The sequence below is a fragment of the Polistes canadensis genome, unplaced genomic scaffold (assembly GCF_001313835.1).
Source record: "Polistes canadensis isolate GaletaPanama2010 unplaced genomic scaffold, ASM131383v1 scaffold_17, whole genome shotgun sequence".
In the NCBI taxonomy this organism is placed as follows: Eukaryota; Metazoa; Arthropoda; class Insecta; order Hymenoptera; family Vespidae; genus Polistes; species Polistes canadensis.
The window spans coordinates 883,971-894,270 of record NW_014569564.1 but is presented as its reverse complement, the minus strand read 5'-3'; the positions used below and the strand labels follow the sequence as shown (position 1 = coordinate 894,270).

At 28.6% G+C, this 10,300-nt stretch overlaps 1 protein-coding gene across 1 annotated transcript in view; it reads left to right on the top strand.

Annotated features, from left to right (window-relative positions):
* Positions 1-5,934: 5,934 nt before the first annotated feature.
* LOC106793677 (zinc finger protein 850-like) overlaps positions 5,935-10,300 on the top strand; it is a 47,553-nt gene continuing 43,187 nt past the window's right edge. Inside the window, 4 exon segments of the mRNA XM_014760818.1 lie at positions 5,935-6,331; positions 7,232-7,405; positions 7,813-8,155; positions 8,274-8,457. Coding sequence (XP_014616304.1) covers positions 6,200-6,331; positions 7,232-7,405; positions 7,813-8,155; positions 8,274-8,457 — 833 coding nt within the window. The 5' untranslated portion in view covers positions 5,935-6,199.

Sequence of the window (10,300 nt, the reverse complement as noted above, 5' to 3'; positions counted from 1 at the left end):
CGTATTGATGTGTGTATTTATTTATTTATATGTGTGTGTACATATTTTTTTCAGTATTTATTTATTTATTTATTTTTAATAGTTAGCTGTGACAAATATACAAGAAAATAATAAGGTTCGCATAAAATATACGGTGAATAATTTTTCTTTGTAGTACGATATTTCGCTTATAAAAACGATGCCATGTGCAAAAGAAGAAGAAAAGAAAAAGAAAATAATAATAACTATAATAATAATAATACTAATATACACTAATACTAATAATAGTAATAATAATAATAATAATAGAACGACCATCGAAAATTGTCTACCCTGGAACCCGTTTTCCCGGAAATATCTCTCTATTATTGGTAGCACCAAATGCCTTCTTTTTAAAAACCATTTAAGATGAATATTAATCGATCGATAATACACAATATTTTAAAATAAGATTCCGAAATGCGTTTTAAAATCCGAATCCAGAATAATAATGAAAACAATGAAGAAAAAAAATTATAAAAAATAAAAAATATAGAACGCGCGAAAAAAAGGAAGAAATAAAGAAAGAAAGAAAGAACGATTGCTACACAGAAATCGTTATTTAACGCTAATAAGTCAAATCTTATCTCTTCGCTTAATATTTAAAATAGAAAAAAGGCCGCGTAATCGGCTTATACGTAAAGAATTTCTTTAGAAACAAAATCACGTTCAATTTATAAATGATGTGCCTGCTTAAATGTCAAAACAAAAAAAAGAACATGTGAACGATGATTAAATTTCTCCTAAATGATTATATTATTAGTGCGGGCAAGTACAAAAAAGAACCCGTAGATAGTAAGAAGAAAAAGAAGATAAAGAATTTCACGATTATGCGAATTTATAGTTAATCATCCGATTAATCATTGTTACCGATTTATTTCATTTCGGACGTTCATTCGAAACGTATAGCTAACCTAAAGTTAAATATATCAATCAAAATCTATATCTCCCATTGATACGAACTTCTTACATGCATACATACATACATACACATACAAAAAAATACATCTATACATACAAACGAATCTCGCGACAAATTAATCCGAATTTTTCCTGCACTATGTTAACAAAAAACAAGTCATGTGACAATGATGAACAATTATTAGGAGAGATTGATTAATTGATTGATTGATTAATTAACGAGCTGATTAATTACACCGTTTTACAAACTTAAAAAATGATATTATTCCTGTGAAAAATTTCGATATTCTAATATTACAAATATATATCAATCAAATCGATCAAAATAATCAATTATTGCGTTACGTAATGATTCCTATGTAAAGTCTTGTTACTTCAAAACAACAACAACAACACAGTAACAATATATATAAATATATGTAATATATTTCTTATATTGATTACAGTTTACATAAAATTAATTTGTTCATTATTTTTTACAACAATTAACGTACGCACATTCTCATTATAGATAGGATTCGAATTATCAGTTCTGATAAAATAGAACGTTACACGTTTAGTATTTATAAAACGAAATTTACTATGTTTCAGTGTATCAGGGTAGTTATAAGAAAAAGAAAAAAAAATGATTTTTTATCTATCGCAATATTATGAAACGACCATGATGAAATATCACGTATGAGATGAAAGAGAGAGACAGAGAGTGGGAGAGAAAAAAGAGAATAACAAATCTATTAAAAATAATCTTACAACCAGGGTGAATACATAAAATATGCTCTTCGTAAGACGCTACCTATCGATTGTAATATAATGTTGTAATATATTATTAAGATACACAGGAATGGAAGTTAAAATTTCGAATCTAGTTTGAAACTTGTAAATAAGCGTTTTGGATAATTCAAAGATACAGAAATAAGATATGTACAATAAAATATGCCGATATATTTAGAATTCTATGACTTATACATGTATGTATATGCATATATATAACTCTATATATATATATATATATATACATATATATGTTAATGTAAACGTAAAGCTCACTCTTCAAATTTCTTTTTTTTAGTAATAACAATTAAACTTTAATGTTAAAATCATAGATGACCGCTTACTCGAGACGCAAAAAGATCGCATTTTATCTCTAATATAATATCTCTTATATAAAAAACAAAAAAACGAAAAAACAAACAAAAAAATACCAAAAAAAAAAAAGAAGAAATGTTCAAAGAATCTGAGTACGTCGTCAACGTAATTTTGAGAATATTTAATGAGTCACTTCGCAAGTTTTATTAAATAAATTTGTGTAAAAATGGAATTCTTATAAGAAAGAAAAAGGTCGAATTGTTTGTCTAAAAAATATGAAAATAAGATATTTTGTTAACATCGTATGTTATAATTAAACAATTAATGATTAGAGCGATTCAAAATTTCCTATCGTTTGATATATAAAAATTTTTTCTTTGGGTGCAGTTTATGTAATTCAATTCAACAATTTTACATAACATATGTATATTATTAATGCAATCGTAAAAAAATAAGTTATTGTAATAATCATGAATATTTCCTTTTTACAATTGAAATAATTCATCGAAAAAGAAAATTTTAACTTTTAAATGAAAATATTATGTGCACTTTAAAAAAAAGAAAAGAAAGAAAAAAAATTGTTAATAATATTTGCATTTCAAAATTGTCTAGTTTCTATTATGCTTTTCGTCTCGCTGTAAGATAATGTTCCTTTCTCGATTACCATATCGCGATAACGTGAACTAAAAAAAAAACAAAAAAAAAACAAAGTAATCATTGATTGAATCTTTCATAGACTCTCCGTCAAAATTTCTTTAAATCAACCACACATTTTTCTTAATGCACAAAAACGTAAACGCATGTATATAAATTAAATAACGATAATGATATAAATTCAATATTTAGCAATGTGAAAATAAAAAGTTTTCACGCAATTTTGAATCTTACATTAGCAAATAACGAACACCATAAAGAAAGAAAGTAAGAGAAGAGAAAAATGAGAAAGAGAAGAGATACAAAATACAAGAAGCACTGTTTGCATTAATTCATACACATATATATATATGTATAGTATACTAACTATATATATATATATATATATACACACGCAGTAATACGGTAATACTTATGATTGCTGTAAATTTACGTTAAAACTGTTGAAGAGTGTGTAAAATTAATCAACAAAGGAAAAAAACAAAACAAAAAAAAGGAATCCATGAATAATCAAGACACATTTATTCGCGCAATGTTGCTATTAGTGTTATAGCATAAGTAGTCTTTAAGAAAATTACTAGTTATGAAATTTTATAAGTGAAACGAATATAATTGAGTAAAAAAGAAAAAACGAGCAAAAGAAAGAAAAAAAATAACAAATTCGTTAATTACGTATTCGTCACGATCATTTGAAAGAAAAGCATGCAAACCCTATTGTAATCTTAATTAATTCGTTCATAGGATGAGAATGTGAGAAATGTTGAAGGAAGGGAGAGGGTGTTCAAGACCAAATGTTAAAAAAAATTCGTGCAAAGGGACAACCATTAGTTCACGATGATAATAATAAGATTAACAATATCTTCATGGTGATCGTATCACTACAATTTTTGCCAATACAATCTATTATGCTTCCTTACAAATTATGTATGCTTTTTCATTTATTATCTAATATTATTCTCTCTCCTTATATATTTATATATATATATAAAAATACTTACATATAATACTTACATTGTTCGCTGTTGCGACAAATTATTTATTTTACGATTTTTGTAAATAAAAAAAGAAGGGTGAAGAAAGGAAAAGAAAATGAGGAAAAAAAAGAACAAAAAGAGACAGAAAAACCATATTTGATCTTCCAGACCTTGTATTTAAAAAAAATATGTTCAGATATAATTAAGACTTATTAAGAATTATTAACGGTACTTATTTCGATCAAATGAATGATAGATGGATAGTTTGTATAAAAAAAAAACCATGCAACATTTTTCATTACAACGCTAGAAATAGTAAAATTCATCTCGTTCAGTTTCCTCTCCCCGACAATTGCGAAAGAAAAAAGATAGAAAGAAAGAAAAGGAAGTCGATAATTTACATATATACATAAATTATATTTCGAAAAACGAGACTTGTAAAAAGAAAACTTACACACATACACACACACACACACAAACACACATATATTACGTATTTATAATATTATCCGTATAATTATCTGTAAGATAAAGAAGAATAGTAACAAATTTTACTGGATATACGAACGAACGAGACAAATGATAACAAAGAAGAGAATTTTAAAAAAGAAATCTAATCCTTTCAGCTTACGCGCCTTAATGAGCGATTTCGATGTAAACAAAATCTGATAGGAAACCACATATCCCTCACTTTCATGTAATTTTTATTTAAAAAAAACACGATGTTTCACAAAATCATAAGACAATGATAATGCATCAACGCCGAATATTCGTAATAAAAAGAAAGAGAAAAAAAAGGGAAACGTAAATACATGAATACATATAAATACATACATACAAACGTACATATACATACATACATACACATATTAATACGTACATAAATAAATAAAATAAATTGTGTAAAGACATCGAGTTGAACAACTGAATTATTAGGCAAAAGAAATAATATAAAGAAAAATAAAACGGGAAAGGAGATAAAGGCTAAAAACGCGTTCGTGCGATTCGAAATAGGTTCCAAAAATCTGCCTGCACACACCGCCACGTGTACTGACGTTTTAAGTGGATCGTACTTTGTAAATTACTATGGACTTCCTAATTATATGCTGGTATATATATACATATTATATATATGTATGTATGTGTGTATACACATACATATAAAATACGAATATAAAATTGTATATGTGTATACACGTATATATATTATACGTAAATACATGTGCTCTGCCACAATAAAGCAGTTTTTTCTAATCTAAAAAAATGCAGTTGTGCTTTACGTGACCCAAACAGAAATAAATCCAAAAGATACAAGTCAGCCAAAATTTATCGGATTTTTCGCATTTGATTTTTGTATACATATATACAGTATATGAATACGAGTATTATGAATGCGAAAACAAGGTTGAGGCAAGTTGGAAAGGGCAGGACAGGTCATTGATATCTTTAACAGCATCGAGAGAGGTTACTTGCTGAGCCGCAATGACAAAGAAACGTGACGGTACTATGTTTATCCTCCTCCCACGATTCCGTGCAGCCATTGTTGAATCATTATACGCGCAGTACCGTACTTAACCTTATGAGATCCTGAGACACTTATTTGTGCATCAATGACGTGGCGCGTCGTATCTTTATTATTTTATTAAATATTATATAAAATCATTTTAATAATATTTTATATATTCGTTTTTATTGGTAATTAGATTTTTTATTTTAAATACCAATAAATTCTTATACCTCTACGATGCTTTGAGGGAAAGACGATTTATCATGCTGAAGCTTTGACAAAATCGTTGCTGACAGACGTTATTCGATCGTACATATTCTCGTAGTGGGAGTAATAGGGCATGAAAACTTAATATACAGCGGTAACTCGGACAACCTCTGAAACACCTGTTCGATCGATGGAATCGAAATGGATATGTGCTAGTTTCTTCGTTTTTTTTTTCTTCCTTACATTAGTATTACAATTGCAACGATATTTCAGTATATTTTGTTACTTTTACTTTTGTACTTAAATACGTTTTAATTATTGTAATTTTATAATTTGTATTATACGATAAATAATTTGTAATATAACATCGTTTAATTGTTAAACGCAATATAGAATACATTAGCAGAATAGAAAGAAAAATTTTATAAGATAAAAAAAACAAGTAACAATTGAAAAATAAATTTAAAAAAAAGCGCGTAAAACTAATGCTCAGATAAGCGACGCTATTGGTCAAAAGTAGGACGAGAGGAAAAAGGAACATTACACGTCGTTTTGGAAAGCCTCGTGTATAAAGGCGGTTGGCTTGAGTAACGAATCACAAAGCAGTTCTGATCGATAAACGAACGTCGTCGGGGTAACGAATGCGAACGAAGAGTACCGAAGGGAGTCGAAGTATTACGGAAAGTACCGAGCATTAACGAAACGTAGAAGGGAGGAAACGAGACGCGTATACGAACGACGCTGTAAGGTCTTCTTCGGCTTCGGTTGAAAGAAAGTGTTCGCGTCTACGGGCGCGGCTTTTGAGTCTCGAGCTGGCGTTTTACATGGGAAAATGTCTTCCCTCAACTATCTCGACTTGTGTCGACTCTGTCTCGTGAAGGAACGTGTTACTGTGCCGATTTTTGAGGGCGAGGGTGATACAAGACAAATTTATCTCAAGATAACCGCCTGCCTACCGGTCAAGGTAAGCTAACTGCGCCATAGTCATCACATACGTAAACCCTCCCTCCACAAAGAAATCGCCATCTTGGTGTTGCCTTTTTCGCGGCCTTACCGCTTCAACGCTCTTATAATCAATGTCCTAACTTTTTGGACTCCCGGTATATTTCTACCAGATGCAAACACATTTCAGACACGAAACGCGCCTCAAATGCCTTTAAGCGAAATTAAGGCGATCCAACAACGACAATGCTGTTATGCTGTGGATACGTCCTTTCATTTCTCTCTATCTCTCTCTTTTTATCTAGCTATCTATCTTTATCCGACTCATACTTGTGTATGTATATATATGTACATATATATCTTCATCTTTCTTTTCTTCACGACGCCACAAATTCCTTGATACATTTTTACCGCGCATTTTTTTTTCTTGTTTTCTAATTATTCATGATACGTTTCTAACATTTTTATTATATGATTCGCGCGTATTGTAAAATTAATAATTCGTTTCTTAATATAAACGTAGAGAATAATTATTCCATGAAATATTTACATTGGCAAAATTGAGAAATGGAGGACATTGATCGTGCGAATGTTTTCGACATTTTGTTGAATCAGATGCACACTCCTTACTTTAAAAATATGCTCATTTTTGTATAAATAGGAACTAATGGTTTTTTATTTCTCATTTCTAATCCAATGTTTTAATTTCTTCAGAGAAATGATCCGATTTTGATTTAGTCACTACGTAAACATACTCGAAATGCTCAAAGTGGAAGTGTTTACTGTGGTCAAAATCGATTGTTCATAAGCATTTTGTACACTCATATTACAAATATGTTAATCGGTCAGAAGCAAACTATATACACTATGTATATTAAAAGTGTTTTTGAGTTCAACAATTTTTTCTTTTTTTTATTTACAGGTTGATAGAGAAGACAAGTTACCTAAGAAAATATGTAATGACTGCGTGTATAAAGTAGAATTTATTTATGACTTTTGGAATACGTCTGCTAGTTCACAAAAGAAATTCTTAGAATGGTTGGGAGAAGATGGTTTGGAAGACAAACCAAATTATGCTACAAATGTTCTCAATCAGGTACGTGATATTTACTTGTTGCGATATTGAATGTTATAAACAATTTTCTAATTTCTATGAAAGATTAAAAAAATACAATAAAGTAAGTTATCGATCGAGCATTAGAAAGTATAGATATTTTTTTGTTTTTTGGATATTCTTTTGTATGGTTCCCTTGACTACTGTTATAAGCAGTGGATAAAAAATACATTTTCATAGTTGTCTCCTATAAGTGAGAATTCTTTAAATAATATTTTTTTCTTCTTTTGTTGTCCATCTTATAGTTCATTCTATATAGTGTGTTCACAAGAATACAATACAGAAAATCATTTTTTATTAAATTAGAATTGTAAATATTATTTATATAGTGATATGTTCGCAAACGAAATTAATGACTAAAATATGTTTTCTTTCTTTTGATTACACAGAACATAATGAAATCAGATCCAAACGGTGGTAACAGATTAGATGGAAGTATGATGCAGCAAGTAAGCGAGCATCAAAACAATATAGGTATGGGTATGATGGACAACATAAATCTGAGTATCCCCATGATAATGTCCTCGACCAATCAACAACAAATAACCTCAGTTCCTATGGACACAAGCGTTAGTTCTGTACAATCTGTGCAAGAAATGCCTGGTACAAGTACTCAATCTACGCACGAACAAATCACACAAAGTCAAACTAACACGAGTAATCAACAAGAAGAAGAGGAAGAGAGTAGCGAAGAAGAAGAAAATTCGGAAGATGAATGTGATGGAGATGAAGGTAATTTTATTATTATTTATTTTTTAATCAATGTTATCTATTTGTTTTGAAGTCCAAATAATATTTTTGCACGAATGGATTTAGTTGTCTAAATGCGAACATTGTGTTTATATTTAAGGCCTACCTGTTAAAGAAGAAAATGAAGAAGATCCGAACAATAGCAGAGTTATTGAACCAACAACATTTGTAAACGTTTCATTAGCCTGTGATGAAGCTGGACCTTCGGGACTTCAACAACAGAAAGTTACTGAGATACCTGAAATGGCAATGCAACAAAATGCAGAAGGAGATCCTAAATCTGGGTGAGTTTTTTTTCATATAATTTAATTATATAAAGGTCAAAGGTGTATAGGTTGTGGCATTTACAAACAATCACACAAACATTTATATAAAAACCATTGAACTTATTTCATTTCACATTCCAAATTTTGCCTTTCATATAATAAAAAGGCAATATTTCAGATTAAATGACTTAATGATTTTAAAGAAAAAAAAATTTGTTTATATTCATTATTTGATTACATTGTAACTGTATAAAATATTTATATGGTGTTTATTTATTTATTTTACGTTGCAATGTTCAATGAACTCTAATTAGGTGAACAAATTATTTCTATATAAATGATTTATACGAATTTAAAAATATAGTTAATTATTTTATTTTATTTTTGTATAGAAATCCTCCGAGTTAAACTCGTAGGTAATTAAAAAAGATATCTATATATATATATATATTAAGAGGTTAATTCTTATAAACTTAAGGTAAGTTCTTACACTAACCACAACCACCTTTGGCTCTGGATATTTAGCAATTTGAATAAGTTTTTATTAAAAATAATCCTTCAAGTTTTTGTAATTTATTTATTCTATATAAATGATATCAATTAAAAACATAGAAATTCTCTAAGAAAAATATATCAAATAAAAATTGTAAATTGCTAAATACCTTCTCATATTTACATGTTTTCGCATGTATATAGTGCTCGTTCTAAGGGGAAACAGAATAATATTTCTATATTAATCGCTAATATAATATCTAGGGATTGACACATAATTATTTATTAATTCTCATTAAAACGATCACTATCCTAGTTATTGTATATACGTGTACGATCAGTGGACAGAGGGTTCTTCTATATAAATTTATTTTGAAAACATGTAGAAACTTTATAAATAAAATACTATATCGGAATAATATACTGAATTCTTAGATTAAACAAACATATTATGGCACTCTCTGTCCAGTCGAAAAGGAAGATGTTTACATGTTGTCGATATTAATATACCCACGCTTACGTGAAGGCACAAAATGCCGCACACGACCATCAAATCGGTCGATTCAAAAAGTCACAAACCGATTGATTAAGTATAAGTTTAATCGTTCACGCTCATTACGAATGCTTGGTCGATCAGAGGAATAAATATCGCCAAGTTCTTCCACATTAATATGAATATAACGTTCGTTTAAATATAGTCGCGCCAGTAAGTATGTTAATGCAATATTTAAAAATTATTAATTATGTAAAAAATAATTGAAGTCAATTATTAATTTAGTCAGTAATGACAGAATGTACTCTGTTATTAATAATAGTATAAAAAAATTTGTAAAATTGATCATTCAGGAAAAAATACATTTAATCATCGGAAAGTAAGTTAACGATTGTATAATTCTTTCGGATTTTGTTCTAAATAATCATTGCAATATTTATTTTTATACTTATCAATACATTGAACACATCATATTCATAACTTACTTTTAAATACTAATGATTATTATTTTGTTAAATATGATAAGAAATAGAGAATGATTTGCTAAAGTGAAATTGAAGATGCTTAAGCCCAATAAAGATGGATATTTCTTATCTTCAACTGTAAAGTAAATATATAAATTATAAAAATTAGGAGTTCACATTAAACATATGATCATATTAAAGAGAAGGGATGTTTCGTTTAATCCCAAGAGCAGAAAGAAAACATGACTGCAAGCTAAAAAGTAATTATTACTGAAATGTCTAAAATTCACAGCCACAAATAGTTAGAAAATTCAATTGAGTATTTGAAATTATTTTTTGGAACGACAAGTTACAATTAAAAATGTTTAATAATATTAGACATCAGTATGTTTAAGGAAGGAAAAAAATGATT